At 52.7% G+C, this 16,394-nt stretch overlaps 1 protein-coding gene across 3 annotated transcripts in view; it reads left to right on the top strand.

The window, feature by feature from the left end:
• FRMD5 (FERM domain containing 5) overlaps window positions 1–16,394 on the top strand; it is a 317,309-nt gene that overhangs the window by 297,267 nt on the left and 3,648 nt on the right. For all 3 annotated transcript variants that reach the window (XM_065906252.1, XM_065906251.1, XM_065906250.1), the window contains exons 8-13: window positions 4,085–4,173; window positions 7,115–7,178; window positions 7,715–7,806; window positions 10,424–10,498; window positions 11,047–11,115; window positions 11,871–11,977. In XM_065906252.1, the coding sequence (XP_065762324.1) occupies window positions 4,085–4,173; window positions 7,115–7,178; window positions 7,715–7,806; window positions 10,424–10,498; window positions 11,047–11,115; window positions 11,871–11,977 (496 nt within the window). The remainder of the gene's footprint in view (window positions 1–4,084; window positions 4,174–7,114; window positions 7,179–7,714; window positions 7,807–10,423; window positions 10,499–11,046; window positions 11,116–11,870; window positions 11,978–16,394) is intronic.

Below are 16,394 nucleotides of genomic sequence, written 5' to 3'. Positions count from 1 at the left end.
TCCTCTGTAAGTAAAGCTGCCCCCCATCTTGACACATCACCCCCGCTCCCCGACCTCAGAGAAGCAGAACAAGAGGGATCAGCGCTGACTCGCCTCACCCTTAGGTTGACCCCTCTTGGCTACCAGGCAGAGAATGTTAGGTTTACTATCAAAATGAAAAACTCGACTAAAGTCACTTAAGTGGCAAGTTTCTGCCAAGGTTTGCATTTCTGAGCTCTCATGGGTGGATGTCAAGCCTCTTCGAGGGTGCTGCCTGCTCTCCTTATCACCACTGTACCTTCTTGTGACCATGTTTTTTGTTTGTTTAGACTTTTTTTTTTTTTTGGACATGCCTCATGGCTTAGAGGACCTTAGTCCCCCAACCAGGAATCAAACCCATGCCTCCTGCAGTGGAAGTGCAGAGTCTTAACCACTGAACCACCAGTCCCATGACCATGTTTAAGTATGTTGAAACTGGGTGACTCTCATGATTGACTTCGTGTGAAGGTCCCCCAGCTCCAAGCTCTTTCAGGAATGGACATCACTATCCGGAAGAGCATGTGCAATCTTCTTTACTAAGGTTTTGTTTGTCTGTTTAAGAATAATAGAGGCTTCATTCACCCACACTGAATTAGTTTCAGTCGGGTCCAGAGGAAGGACTGTCTGACCTTGAGCGGCATAACAACGGAGAATGCTGTGTTCCTGACCCAGTCACCCCCGGGATGTCCTCCGGGGGTGGGGGTGGCAGACAGAGCCTATTTCATTGTATTCAGAGGTGGGTCTGGGCAAAGGTGGCCAGGTGTCCCCATTTCCAAGAACCTGTCAGGGCTGATTTCCAAAAATCCTTTTCTGGGCAGAGTGATCATCTCAGGGTGAACAGTTGATGACTGATGGATGCAGGTTAGGTCTCATGGTGGGTTCCATATGAACACGTGAATGACTCTGCAAATTCATCCCCTCCCCAAGAAAAACACAGTTGGCCTTGTCCTGGCAATATGTCATTTAGGCCTAAAATCAGACAGAAATAATATTTTTTTCCTTTTCTAATAAAATTTTTTTTTAATTATTTGGCTGTGCTGGATCTTAGCTGCGGCATGTAGGATCTTTAATCTTTGCTGCGGTGTGCAGGATCTTTAGCTGTGGTTTAGTTACGGCGTGTGAACTCTTAGATACGGCATGTGGGCTCTAGTTCCCTGACCAGGAATGGAACCTGGGCCTTTGCATTGGGAGTGAGGAGTCTTAGCCACTGGACCACCAGGAAGTCCTAAAAGTAGTATTTCTTGAAGTATATATGGTGGTCCTCATCTTACAAATGAGGAAACTGAGGCCCAGAGGAGCAAGGAGGTTACAGAGCAAATAAGAAGCATTGCTGGGGTCCTAAACCAGGACTGAAGCTCCTTCCACAGGGATGAGAAGCAGGGCTGGTGATAACTGCTGTGTGGCTGGCAAGACCTGGGTGTTTATTCCACTTCCCAGATCACTAATGGCTCAGTCCCGTGTGTGCTGATTGCGTCAGGATGGAGGGGGACAGGGAGGAAAGATGACTGAGATGGGGGACTGAAGATCAGGGCGCAGCTGTCTATGTGACTTCTCTCCTTGTCCTCATTCCTTCTCTTGTCATGTAACGTGTCCCTGCACACACAAACCCCAAGGGCCGGCTCACAAGGAGAACGGCTCGGTAGAAGAAACAAACTGGAAAGCTTCCAGAGAGGGTGTCGGTGTGGCCGCCTGTGTGTTTTCACGCTGGTCCAGGTGTGAGGCTTCTTGCTGTCATTCCAGTCCCACTCCTCACGTGCAAAGACAAGTAGCAAGTATCCCAGCTGCCTGGCCCCCGCCGTGGATGCCAGGTGCCAGGCCCCTCAGCAGCTGTCTGCAACTGTTGCATCAGAAGCAGTCTGGATAACTGCTCTCTTCAAATGAGGGGATGGGTGGGGATATAGCACAGGTGCTATTATTATTTACTGGAATGATAAGTGATATTTACTGGCGTTTAATCGGGGTTTCTTAGCACGCTTGCTCCCTCTTCCTAGTCAGCCTGTCTGGTCAGGAGAGACTGTTTCTAAGCCCAACACACCCTTCACTCAGAGGCCAGCCCTGGGGTATCTGGATTGTGCAGCGACCAGTGCCAACCGAGGAACCCAGCCAGCACCACCCAGCTCGTGGGAGGACCTGCCCTGCCCTTCGCTCTGTCACCACAGTGACCCTCCAGAGGTCTGACTCCTCCGGCCTGCCCAGTTAGTGCTGGGTCCCCTGGCACACCTGCATTGTGGGCAGTGCTGGTGTTCAGCCGTTAGCACGCACCACCAAGCCCTGATGACAGGCAGGGGGAAGCCCAGCCCCACGGCTTCACAGTATCTCCATTCGGGTTATTTTTAAACAGCTTTTTGCCATGCCCATGGCTTGAATGATGCGGTGTTTGCAGCCAAGTGTTGGGGTCACAACAGATCACGAGGAAAGGACAATACCAGCTGTACATTCATTCAAATGTCTGCAAAATGTATATTTGGTTTATTCCCTGGGCCCAATGTTCACACCTGTAACCCTGGCTCGAAGAGACAGTTTTAAGGCAAAACTGTACTTTTTTCTTGAGGCAAGGCCCATGAGGCCCTGCAGAGCCCCCTCTGTTCTCAGGACTGATCAGGCTGAAGGGCTATGCCAGTGAGGCAAAGCCGGAAGGTGGGAGAGGCTAGGAGAGCCCCACAGCCACAGCCCCCATTTGCACGCATCACACCAGGGACCCAACTCCGACCCTGTGGCACCATCTGAGTTGCGTCTCAGATGACTGTCCTGTGATCAGTCCCATTCAGTCAGCATCCAGGCATAATTTTCTGGCCCCCTGCACACACTCACCCCCCAGCAGAACAGATGCTCACCTGTGGCCATTATCAAGAAGGAAGCAGCTCTGAGAGAATGTACCCCAGCAGCCAGCATTCTGGGCCCCATCCCAGCCTCGAAAAGGCCTGGGCCTTCTGGAGTCCGTTTCCCACAGGAGGGAACCACCTACAGCTTCTCCCGCACCTTCTCCCCTTTCTGCCCAGCAGAGCCTCAAGCCTCGTGTTTACCGGCTGAAAGTGACAGGTGATCTCTTGGTTGGCTCAGGCGACACAGGGCTGGCAGTAACTGTTCCACTTGGCTGGTCGCTTCTTATATTTTCTTCAGCTAAACTTTCCTGAGGGAGTCCAGCGTGTAAGGCCGTCATGATACTGATCACTGCTATTCTCACTCACTCAGAGCAGCTTTCTCGAAATATAATTCACACATCAAAACAATCCATCCTTTTCAAAGTGTGCAGTTCGATGGTTTTTAGTCTGTTAACACTTGCGAAACCGTCACGACTATCTAATTTTAGGGTATTTCCATCATCCAAAGAAACCCTGTACCTGTTATCTGTCACTCCCCATCCCCGTTTCCCCACAGCCTCTGGCAACCAGAAGCACACTTTTTGTCTCTGTGGATCTGCCTGTCCTGGACATGTCATATAAATGCAAGCGTATACTGGGTGCTCTTTGATTAACTGGCTTCTTTCACTTAGCACAGTGTTTCCAAGATTCACCTCTATCGTTGCAGGTGTCAGAACTTCATTCCTTTTTACTGCCAAATAATATTCCATTGTATGGATGTGCCACATTTTGTTTATTCATCTGTCAGCTGATGGAACATTGGATTATTTCCACTTTGCAGCTGCTATGAATAATCCCGCTCTGAACGTTCATGCACAAGTTTCTGCGTGAACATATGTTTTCAGTTCTCTTGGGTACATACCTAGGAGTGGAATTGCTGGGTCATACAGTAGCTCTGCATTTAACAGTTGGAAGAACTCCCAAACGGCTTCCAAAGTGACTGCACCATTTTACAATCCCCTCAGCAATGTGTTTCTCTGGATATTCGCAACAGCTTTCTAAGATTGGTATTATAATCTACAACTTCAGTTAAGGCCACTGAGGCTCAGGAAAGGTAAGAAACTTGGCTATTACTTCCAAATGCCAAGCTCTTCCCTCTGTGACCGGTTGCCAAGTATTAACGCTGTATCCTCAGAGGACAGCTGCGTTCTTCACCCTTTCCCTCTATGCCTGCACCACCCTGACGAGAAATGTTTATGTTACAGGACGTGTCAGGAAATGCTGCGTTTCTAGCCTTTACTCCTTTTGGGTTTGTTGTTCTGCAAGGAAACAAGAGGGTCCACTTCATTAAATGGTGAGTATCTTCATTTCCGAAACAGGCTTTTTACCCCTCACCAGCTGGGGAGGGCTGTGGTTCCCATGTCCTTTGTCTGTGAGTGGGCGAGTTCTGATTCTGAACCCTCTCCTAAGCCTTGCGTCCGTAATGGTAACTGGTGAAGGTAGTGGTCTCTTCTAGGGATCCTATTCTTCCAAAGGGGTGTTCCTGAGAGCCATCAGCCTCTCCAGAGAGAGAAAAGGTGTGGCGACTTGGTTTCTAGGTAAGACGAGAGGTCTAGAGCTGGAGCCAGTGTCGGGGAAGCAAAGTTCCCATGAGAAGAGAGTCCTTGGGATTCTCCTCCACTGGGGGCCATAGCATCGCAGAGAGGGCCACTCCATACCCTCTCCTAGTGAAGGAGGGCTTGTGGTGACCCCTGGCACAGACAGAAGCGACCCTGTTACTTTGCAAAACGCCCTCCTTGGACCGAGCCCCTCAGCGGGCACTGCCTGAGGGAGCAGATGCCGCTCTGTCTCCCATCCCCTATTGGGACTTAAGGGTCCCCGGCCCCCAGGAGTCACATGGCTCCCTTTATACCCCCCCCCCCCACTCCCATCTCCAGCAGGCAGGAGCCCCCGCTGCAGCTGCACGGACCGCTTCCTCCCTGCCCGTCTGCCGGGGTCTGTTCTGCAGCGGGGCTCTGTGAGCTGAAGCCGCAGACTCTGGTTTGTTGATGGACACTTGGCTCTCCAAGAGACTCTTTCTCGGGCCCACGCAGACACCTGGCAGCCTCATCAGACCCTGCTCCACATTCTCCTTGGCCCCTGCAATCCCCAAACCTCCCTTTAGGCTTGCCAGGTCTGAGCTGGTCTGCTCCTCAGGGGCTTGGACAAGCAGCTTTCCTTGGCCCAGCAGAGCTAGCCGGGGAAGCCCGCTGCTGGCTCATCCCCTTGGCCTTCTTCAGAAGAGCCGGTGGGAAACCTGAGGACAGAGCTCTCCGTGGTGAACTTTCTGCCAGGGGTGCTGCAGGCCAGACACCCCCTTTCCAACCCTCATGACTTTTGTGAAGCTTGGAGACACAGTCATCATCAGAGTGCTCGTGAAACTGCTGCTCAGATGTGCCTGGCCAGGCCCCATTCCCCAGAAAACCCCTTCCGAGTGGGCCTGCTGCACTGCCGTAACCAGGGTGCACCCCAACACGCCCATTTGCCCGACCTTCCCAAGTTGGCCCACTCACTGCACTCTCTAGGTGAAGATGGTGAGGGTTTGGGGTCTTCTGTCCAACCAGATCTTTTCAGACATTGAGCAGGGTCAGGCACCTCTCTCCTCATTAGGGGTACTTGCCGCATGGAGCCTCTGGGTGGTCTGATGTCCCCAGAGCACCCACATCCTGGCCACACTCCAACCAGGCCAGCTGTCATATGAGCCAGCTGGTAGGGGACATTTTAGCTAAAAACACGGAGGACTCGCCTGTTACCGGGGCCGGTGGTCCCTAAAGGACCCTCACCCTCCAGAAGCCCTACTGCAGCTCTCCAGGCTGCCCCAGACCCTTTTCCTTCTCTGCCTTCTCTCACAGCCCACTTCTTCAGGAAGTCTCTTCATCTCTCTCAATGCCAGAGTAACAGATGTAAACTTAACCTGACTCCCAACAGAAAATTTTCTACTTTTCTACCTTGTTTGTTGAAGCCGAGATGATACATGTGCTTGCTTATCAATCGATTGATGAGTACGGTATTCTGTATGAGGTGGATTGCCTGGGAGGGAGCCTCACAGGGAAGGCTCGCATGAGCTCAGAACTGGTGGTCAGAGGTGCGAGCTCTCATCCTGACCTGGCCGCGGCTTCCAGGGAACAAGTGACCTTCCTCAACTTCCACGAGTTTTGTCCAGGAGTAAACCGGGTACACTGTTCTCACTACCTTTCTGCTACCTTTCTAGGATGTTGAGGAAAGCTCCCTAGAAATCGCAAAGAGGAAGAAGCCAAGTGGAGGCAGAGATGCATGGTCAGACCTCCCTGCGGTGGGAGAGGGTAGAAAAATAAAGATTCTGCCCCAGTGAGCTAGGAGGGGGCCTTCGGGCTCCACAGGGGAGAGGTCAGGCAGGTCAGTGGAAGGGAAGTTGAGGCCTCCGTCAACCCTGAGGCCTAGTCCTCTGGCTCTCAGGGACAACCACCTAAGCTAAGACCCCGTTCTTCCACTTTGTAAATGTCGCCAAGGCTGAGAGCAGGATGTGGAGGCGAGGTCGAAGCCGTGCCATGTACAGTAACCATGTCACTTCTTCTGATTTGTGTCTGTCCTGCGGGCGATGTACCCCAGTATCCTGTTTGCCTCTTTTACTGCAGCCATTCACTGGGCTGGTGGCTTCAAGGATTTTTCTACACAAACCCCTAAGCCCCTTTCCTGGTCAGTACGCTGCATGACTGTTCCATGTAATCTGTCCTCTCTCTGGTATGTTGCCCTGCCCCCTCCCCGAGATCGTCTGACATTTGTCTGCATTTAACTGCATTCTCCATCCAGTGGCACCTGAAAGACTCAACTCCCTCAGAACCCGGTTGCATTGTTTCTCATTATTTGCTGTATCTTGAACTTTGGCCTCATCAGCTACCTGTGGCATCTTACATTTGACAGTCCCATCTAGATAATGCACCTGTGTTATGAACCAAATCCTGAAATGGCCCAGGACCACTCTACCTAGACTCACTGCCCGTGCAGACATTTCCCTTTTACAGCCACTGTTGATGAGCCCGAAATCCTCCTATCACCCTATTATGATAGTGTGATTGACCAGAAAACTGTGGATTGAACTGTTTCAGCAACTGTTCTCTAAGGCCCCTGCGCTGCTGTCTTGTTTCGGTTCTAATTTTGGCTAAAACTGTGTCTGTGCCTGGAGCCCCTTCCAGTCGGGGTGGGCTGTGCATCTACCAGACTTAGCTGTGAACAGGCAGCCCACAGCGAGCTGACAGGCGCTCTCTTTGTGCTTCTAGGAATGAGGTGACCAAGCTGAAATTTGAAGGAAAGACCTTTTATTTATACGTAAGTCAGAAAGAGGTGAGTGCCAGTTTCCTTCTCTTCAGGGAGGGCTGGGGCTGAACCAAGGTGGTCCACCAAGGTAGAGCTAAGCCCCCTGCAGGCTAAGTCAGGACCAAGGGCAAGATCCGGAGGTCAGGAATGGAGGTAGCTTTGCAGCACAGGCTTTGTCAGGGACGCTGATGACCCCTCAGGTTCCATACCTCCAGGAAGTACAGAGTAAGGTTCTTTTGCTTCCATATGAAAATTCCAGGAAGATAAATACCCCCAAAAAGAAGAAGAAAATCTCAGATGAGAGTGGCGCTTTCCCTGGGGAGGGCTTGCCTGGTTCACACTAGGCCAACGGAGACTCGTTCCGACGGGACCTGACTGCTGGGTGTGCCCTTGTGCACGGACCTGAGCTCCGTCTGTGGGTGCTGAGGCTCCCCTCCCCACCTGAAGCAGGTCCCTAGGAGCGGTAGGGAACCCTCAGACAGCCCCGGGGTCAGTGTCCTGGCCCACTTAGCCCTTCACATCTCCATCCACACTCAGCTGTTCCTATGTGGGATTTTTTGTAGGAAAAGAAAATTATTCTCACATATTTTGCTCCAACTCCAGAAGCCTGCAAGCACCTCTGGAAATGTGGGATCGAGAACCAAGCCTTCTACAAGTGAGTGAATACCTGGGGTGGGGGCTGCCTTGATCAGGGCCAGAGTCAGAGAAGCAACTTCTAGAGCAATGATGGGCAGGAAACCGAGAATCTCTGACAAAGGTGAAGATGAGATGACAAAGCTGGGCTTCCTTATAAAACCCAGAGCCCTTTCTGGGTGACTGTACCAGCTAGAGGGTCAAAGTTGAGGTCTGGGAAAGTGCCTCAGAAGAGCTACCCAAGGGGTCTACCTTGTGATGTCCTTGGACAGCCAACCCCCCCCCCCCATCCCCCATGGCAGAGCACTTCTGTCTTCCTAGGGGAAGACTTGGGCCAGAGAAAGCCCATGGGTATCTGACTGTAAGCTAGCCCTGTGGAGCCATTGAGAGGCCTGGGCAGCCCAGAATATAACAGCTCCATGAAGGAGCAGGCACAGCCCAGAACAGTTTCCTAAGTCTTGGAGAGACTCCGGGGCCCATTCCCCCGTGGGTGGCCTGGTGCTGAGCTGGAGTGAGGCCCAGCCCTTCCTGGTATGGTGCTGACAGAGATGTTGCCAGTGACAGGCCAAGTGCCCAGGAGCCCAGCACTGGGGTAGCTGGAGGGAGCAAGGACTTGTCTGTTACTGAGATACCAGCTTTGGGTCAAAGGCACAGCTTACCAAACGATTTTGTAAAGTTATACTGAGGCTTTTGTGCCCAGTTTTCAGAAAGTGGTTATAAAAGCTTTAGGAAGCAAAGAAATAGCCCATCAGGAAACCAGGGTGATGCCAGAAAAAGTATGTTTCGTTAAAACTCTTGGTCTTGTTTTTAAAACAGAATGTAATGATTTATCCCTTAATAAGCTGCATCTTAATCAGAACAACAAAGACAGAATGTGTAGTATATTCCTCCTCAGACAGGCCATAGTTCTCCCTGTCAGGGGAAGGGGGCTGGGCAGGGGGCGGTCAGGGGGTCCCATTCTCCCCACTCCAAGGACTCTGCTACCTGCTGTGGGATGTCTACCAGGGCCCCAGAGGCTGTTCCTTGGGCAGGCTTTCTGAGCTGTGTAATAACCTCTATGCATTTGATACCAGAATTGGGGGGAGGAACTGAATTGGCAGCCTGAACTGGCTTGAGTAGGCTTCTTTCTTCTCGTGGAGAAGGCACTCGAAAGACTTTGATGTGGTCCCATTTCCCTCCTATTCAATCCCCGGCTGTCCGAGGAAAGCCAGGAGAACATCTCAGCATCATTTTTGGAGGCCTGCCTTTGTTTTCCCCTCTGTGCCATGGGAAGAGAATTGAGCTTCTGAACCTGTGACCAAACTCAGTTTCTGAGCCTTTCGTTAATAGATCTCCATACCTTGACAGCACCCACAGTGGAAACCAGGGCTGCTTGCCACTGTTTTCCACTGACTACTAATTAAGTATTAGAAGCCTGCATCCTGGGTCAGATCCCCACTTATCCCAAGTCTCTAGCAAGAGCCACTCTGGCCTCACTCTGAGCATCTGCCATGTGCTCAGATCCCTGCCTTGCTTCTGGCCTAGGGTTTTACAAGGTGCTGGGTCAGACTCAAAAACGTGCTCAGATAAAAATGTAACTTTACGTATCTGACACGTATTAAATATTTTGAAGCAAAAAAAAAAAAAAAAAGAATGTGCTTAGGCAGGAGGGCAGGTATGCTCAGAGCCTCATGCAGCCCTGACCCAGGTGGGGATGGTGTCCCGGAAACTGCTGTTCCTGGGTTACATGGACACCTCCCTAAGTGTCTGCTGACCACTCAGGACAGAGGCTTTGGACCAGATGGGTTCCCAGCTGGGTTAGTACGACACGCACCCAGGGTGTGTTGTGGGTGGAGTTGGGTCTTAGGGGATTCAATCTGGGGAGCTCTGCCCAAGCTTCCTTGTCCAAGTGTGAGAGGACTAAAGAGGTCACAGAGGTCACTCAAGAGGATGGACAGGCTGTCCAGAGTCTCCGCCTCAACTATCCACAGCCTCGGAAGCGGTGTTAATAGGTATTCTGAGAGAGGGCAAATAGCTCCGAGTTCAAATAAACGGTGGAACTTGTACTAAAGTTCAGCTAGTTTCTTCATTTCAGGACTTCTCAGAGTCTCTAAAGTGATACCACATCATAGTTTCTCTCCAAGGAGGAGACGGAATAGGAAGGCAGACTCTGCTCTCTTCTCCACCCAGTTACCCAGATATCGACATCAACTCTCGATGCTGGGTCTGGAAGGGACTCCTGAGGTCAAGCAGCCCCAGCTCCGGTTTTATAGAGAAGACTGGGAGAGGAAAGAGAACCTGCCCAGGGCACGCTGCTAACCAGAGGCCTGGCTGAGATTCAGCGGGTGGCGTTCTCTTCCTCGCCCAGGCCCCCGGCCCTAATGTTTATTCTCTCGGTCTCCCTGGAGAGCCCCATCCGGCACTCTTGAGGAGCCCCTACACTCCTGATATGGAAGCAGGTTGCAGCCTGCCCGCCCCGTGCACTGAGGCCGTGAGCGTGGCCCTCAGGGGCTAAAGGAGAGTCGGAGAGAAGCTGGGCTGTGAAGGGCCTTTTCCCAAAGGGTTTCCTCAAGTAGCCTTTGGAAGGAGCTGGGGATGCACTGCCTTAGGCTGTGAGGCCTTGCAGGCCATCTGTCACACTGGACTTTGCCTTGCTGCAGGCTGGAGAAGTCAAGCCAAGTCCGCACAGTGTCCAGCAGCAATTTATTCTTTAAAGGGAGCCGGTTCCGATACAGGTAAATAGTGACAGTAAGTAATCACTACGGACCTATCTTCAGACCCTTCCCTGGAGCACAGTGGCTCAGTGGTCCTTACCCTTGAGAACACAGATGCTGGGAACCTCCAGAGAAGCCTGTGGTTTCCATCTGGTTCTCCTATCTCCTAACCCTTTGATTATTTCCTTCTCTGCAGCTGTTTGCCTGTAGGGCTTGACAATATGTATCTTCTCCTGCTTAAGAGCAGCAAAATAAGAACTGTAACAGTGATGCTTCTCATTTTTGTCTAAAGATCTTTTTGGGGGGGCAATATTTTTGGAACATGCTGGACAATGAGGAATCATTCTTAAATGAGAACGGAAGATCCCAAAGACTCCAGATAGAGAGCTGTCGTGATGCCTTAGGGCTCTTTGACCCCACAAGCAAGCCCTTCTCAGCGACCTGAACATTGGGATGGGGTAGGCCAAAGAGGCTACTTCCCAGGGCAGCCAGAGTTCTCTGAGCTCTTAGGAGCGCACCCTGGAACGCGGTCTCACCTCCTGCTGCGTGTCTTCTTTTACTACCTACAGTGGCCGAGTTGCAAAGGAAGTCATGGAATCCAGTGCCAAGATCAAGCGGGAGCCGCCGGAAATCCACAGGTGGGCTGCCGGGGCGGGCCATGACAGCTCCCAAAACAGGCGGGAGGCTGAAGAGACCAGTCTCTGCCAAAGGCCTGGGGAACAGGCTGACCCTGGTTCCCTGAGCCCTGATGGAGAATGAGGGTAGGTGGGTGAATGCAGCCAAGAGAATACATGGGACCCAGGAGCCACCTTTCCAAGGCGGGTAATTCTCTGTCATCCCAAGTCCTCAAATTAGCCACAGACCTCAGAGGACACGCCCAGGCAGCAAGATTTCGTGGGTTCTGTAAATCAGACATGTCCAGGAGTCTATCTCCTAGGACCTGACGAGACCCAGGGAGAAGACGATTGGCTAAAAGGGCTGGGGTTGCCGCCAGCCTGACCTCTGCGAATGGGAGAGGTCATTACTCGTGCCTTCACACGGAGCCGCAGCCACCAGCAGCCCCTGTGGGAAGTCAGGGGAGGCTGCAGAATCGGACTTAGGCTCCTTTTTAGGAGTGCCGCATACCCTGGGCTCTACCCCCTGACAGTCCTGCCTAGGGACTGGTGGCACCATTGCCACACTAAAGAAAGTTTCCGGTGGGTCTGGGATGTTAGGAGGTTGACAGGTTTGAAGTAGTGTCTCTGACTGGGATCTGAGGACTAAAGGCAAAGAGCAGGTAATAATGATTAAAAAACAAAACACAGCCAGGCAATTCTAGTAACTAGAATACAACTAGTCAACTCTACATCTGTCTGTGCACTGAGTCAAGAGTTTTCTTTTTCTTTAACCTCAGAGCGGGGATGGTCCCCAGCCGCAGCTGTCCTTCCATAACCCATGGCCCAAGGCTGAGCAGCGTCCCCAGAACCCGCAGGAGAGCTGTTCACATCTCCATCATGGAAGGTGAGCCCGAGCTCTGGAGGTGACCCAGGGTCCCTCTAGATAGCAGGCTTTCACTTATGTTCCAGATCTGATACCCGGTCTCTACAGCCTAAAGGATCAAGGTGGGTGAGGCAGTTAACCAGGAAATGAAAACTCTTTTGCATTTTGCATGGCTCTGAAGCATTCCAGTAGCTGCCACCGTTTGTAGAAATCTGCCTTCTTGATGGAGGCAGGAAGAAAGACAAAGTCTGTGTATCTTCACCCAGCAGCTGAGGCTGATACCTCTCTCCAGTCTCTGGGCTGTTAATACCATGAGGCTCTAGGACTCTTGCTCTCCAGCTGTGCTCACTGAGCCGGGTTCCCCACAGGCCTGATAGAGGTATAAAGTTGAGTGCTTTCCTTCCTGAAGATGACGTTTTGTAGGGACTCAGGTCTCAAGGAACAGGACACAGAATACGCCTGCTTCATACCTGTCTCTGTCCTGGAGGCTGGGGAGGGAAGGCCCTCTGCCCTTTCTGTGGGAATGCTGTTTGTTAATGAAAATGGAGAATCGCTTAGGTTAGGAAGGACATTGTTCTGCTGCTCCTCTGGGAGGATCCCGGGCTTGTGCTTAGAATTTAATGATGTGTAAGTGACTGCATCACCCAAGTATGCTACAGAACTACAAATAGGCTAGGGGTTAAGAACCCTGGCCGGGCAACCACCATCAACTGCCTTAATTATGAGAGTATCATAGTGCTCCATTTGTAAAACTCCATGGGATTGTGAAGAAACTGGTGTATGTGCAAGTACTTTTCTTTATTATTTCATTGTTTTTGGTGGCACCAGATCTTCATTGTTGCGTGTGGGCTTTCTCCAGTTGTGGCAAGTGGGTGCTATTCTTCGTTGCAGTGTTCGAGCTCCTCAGTGTGGTGGTTTCCTGTTGTGGAGAACAGGTTTAGTTGCTCCGAGGCATGTGGGATCTTCCTGGACAAGGGATGGAACCCATGTCCCCTGCGTTGGCGGGCGGATTCTCAAGCACTCCTGTGCAAGTACTTTAGAGATGAAAGCATTTACTGGGCAGCAGCAAGCACCGTGCAGAGAGCCCTGGTCCAGAGAGCAACGAGGAGGTCAGAACAGGAGCTCTGCCACGCGTTTTCCGGGGCAGACTGCTTGACCTCTCTGAGCTTATTGCCCCCACTGCAGAGGGGGGAGTGGGCGTCGGCTGGGGGTGGCCTTGTAAACTACCAAGTATAACTGCGGTGCGTTGTCGTCAGACACTGCCCCCTGCTTTTCCCTCCTATCTTACTCTTCGGTGGAGAACTGAGCCTGGCTCTCTTCTGGGGTGTGCATCTCAGCAAAGTGAAATGTCTTCTCATCTTTTGAGGACACATATCTTCCTCCCCTCTCTGAGGCCCTTCTTGCCATCTGTCCTGAGGCTGAAGCCATCAGGTCCATCCCAGGACTCCTGCAGGAAGTCGGGACAGCTGCCCTCCCAGAGAGAAGGCCACCCCCAGGGGGAGCTGGCAGTAATAGAGGTATCACAGAGCAGCCTCGGGCATTACTGCTCCCCAGTACAGGGAAGAACATCAAGAAAACCAGCATTCCCAGAAGAGGGAGACTGGGGCCATCCAGGTGGGGACAGAAGTCATCGGGAGTAACTGCAAGCAGGGTTAGCAACTCCACAAGGGTGGGAACACTGTCCTCAAGCTTCCCCAAGACGATCGATGTGGCCGCCTCAGCTCCCAGCCAGCCCTGGCTATGCCTTCAGCCTCCTCCCAGAACCTGTCTTCTCCCATCATAGCAGCAGTAAGCTCCTCAACATCCCAAAGTCACCTGAGCTTGCAAAATGGCCAAGGACAATGCAGAGGCCACGCGAAAGCTGGCAGAGCAGAGAACCCCCTCTCCCCAGGGCCAGGGCCCGGCCTCAGAAGCTCAGCCTCAGAACTTGACACCTGGCAGATGACAGCCCAGCAGGCCTCCGTCCCAATGCTTCTCCCCAAGCCACCCTGCTCCTCACACCCCATGCCCCAGGCTGCCTACAGACAAGCACAGCCTTCATCCCCACCCAGGGCCCATTTAGACCCAGGAGGGAGTAGGCAGCTCAGAACTGCCCCGGCAGGAATAAACTCACAGGCAGAATGAGAGTCAGGATGAGAAGAGGCAGATGGACATCTGCCTTGGAAAAATACAAGACTTCAGCAGTTAAGTGGCTCTTACCAGTGCGTGCGTGCGTGCTTAGTCGCTCCAGTCATGTCCGACTGTCTGCGACCCTGTGGACCATGGCCTGCCAGGCTCCTCTGTCCGTGGGATTCTCCAGGCGAGAATACTGGAGTGGGTTGCCATTTCCTTCTCCAGGGGATCTTCCTGACCCAGGGATCGAACCCGCGTCTCTTATGTCTCCTGCATTGGCACTGCATGGGCACCTGGGAAGCCCAGAAAGTAAATGGTTTCTTAAACAGAGTAGAAGAGCGGTATGTGCCATGTGCTTAGTCACTGAGTGACGTCTGACTCTGCAACCCCATGGACTAGGGCCCAGCCCAGGGATCAAACCCACATCTCTCGTGTTTCCTGCCCTGGCAGGCAGATTCTTCACCACTGTGCCATCTGGGATGTATAGGGGTCATGAAGCCTAGTGAAATAAAGAATGGATCATTGCAGGAGGAGAGAGTTCAGCCGCATCACCTCTGAAGGGAGGTTTTGCCTTTAAGCCCCTAACATGGCTGATCCCCACTGTCCACCCAACCAGGCAGGGAAGGGTAGGAGGGACGTGATGGGGGCCTCGGAGAAATGGCAAACCATCAAAACTCCCAGGAAGTTATGGACATTTGAAATGGGTTCATGCTCCATCAGGAGTTGTCTTTCCTGCAGTCCATACACCATATAAATTGTTATCACAGAAATCATTTGCCTTTTCCAGGGGAAAGCTTTGTTTTTCTCGAAAAAATGGGGTAAACTGCAAAAGTGTTAACGTAACATTATAGTTTGAATGAAACCATGTAATCTCACTGAACTGAGACCTTTAAACAGAAGCCTGGGCCTGCCCTCTGCTCTCAGGGATGCCAAGATAACACGTTAGCACAGGCCTGACCCAGAGAGGACACTCAGGTATATCCATTCCCGTCACTCACTGTACCCCCGGGACACCAGTCAGCAACCAGACTGCACAGAGCCCAGCGGAGAGGGCCCATTTCCAGCCGCAGAGCCCCTCCTCACACCTCACAGCCTAGCACCACAGGCCCCCTGCCTCTGCGGCTTCACATCCTGGGTTTTCTGGGGCAGTCCCGCTTCCTCTCCCCTCTGGCATCACCCCTGCCCTCTCGGTCCCTAACCCTCTGAGAGGCCTGGGGCCCCGATAACGGGCCTCAGGGAACCAGCTCTACGGGCTGGGAAAACATTACTTTTTATGGGTCTAAGTGCTTCTGACTGAACCCAGGGCCCTGATAAGCCTGGCCTCTCAGAGCCGCTCGGCTGTCTCCGGCACGGGAGGCACTGTAACGGGGCTGGCGTGTGATCAGTGAGAGGCCCTCCTCCCTGCTTGGGTTTCCATCCCTGCCCCAGTACCTTCTCCTCCTGGCTGGCCCCATGAGGAGACCAGCTGGTTTCTGCTGAAGACGTGCCTGCCTTCCTGCGCCGCCATGGGGAAGAGCCTGATTAAGATTCACACGCGCGTCCGAGTCCAGCTCCGGCTGGCTAACCACTGCCTCCGGCCCCTGAGCGTGCGCATCCTCAGCCTGGGGCCCCGGCTCCGGGGGCGGCTCCTGACCGCTGTGCCCCCCAGCCCGCGGGGAGCTGACTCCAGGCAGGGCGATCAGCCGGAGCGCCTCCAAGGTAAAAAGACGCCCTCTGTCTTGCTGTGCCGCCCACCCGAGCCATCCCAGAACAGGTTTGAGGCGAGTGATGGTTTCTACTGAAACCTGAAGGTCTGTACAGGACCAAGCTGGCACAGGAATGATGATTTAAGATCACCTCGCAGGTGGGTCTGTGAGTGGGTGACCTTTCCCTTCTCCAGGGGATCTTCCCAACCCAGGGAGCGAACCTGGGTCTCCTGCGTTGCAGACGGAACCTTTACCGTCTGAGCCACCAGGGAAGCCTGCTGTGGGAGGAACAGAAGACCAATATTTACTGAATAATTCTGTCTGTCGGGCGCTCTCCTTAGGGAAAAACGCACGTGTAGCCAGTGTCTTGCTTACTGAGAGCACCAGCAACTCACGATGAGGTGGCTTCTGTGGCCCTGCTGATTACGCCTTCTCATGCCACGGCCTTGGCCTCTCACCTTCCCCAGCAAGCTTAGAGCTGAACTGTAGGTCAAGCTGAGACTGCAGTGAAGTGGCTTCTGGCAGCTAACCTGGTCATATGCTGCAAGGTCGGCCATCAGAGCTGTTCTTGTGAGGTGTAAGGGAGCAGAGGTTCCAGAGAACGGAGAGCCACAAGAGGATCTGAGAAAGGAGCTGAGCCA

The sequence above is a fragment of the Muntiacus reevesi genome, chromosome 15 (genome assembly GCF_963930625.1).
Source record: "Muntiacus reevesi chromosome 15, mMunRee1.1, whole genome shotgun sequence".
NCBI lineage: Eukaryota > Metazoa > Chordata > Mammalia > Artiodactyla > Cervidae > Muntiacus > Muntiacus reevesi.
The sequence above is the reverse complement of the archived record's forward strand: the minus strand, read 5'-3'. Positions and strand labels throughout refer to the sequence as shown.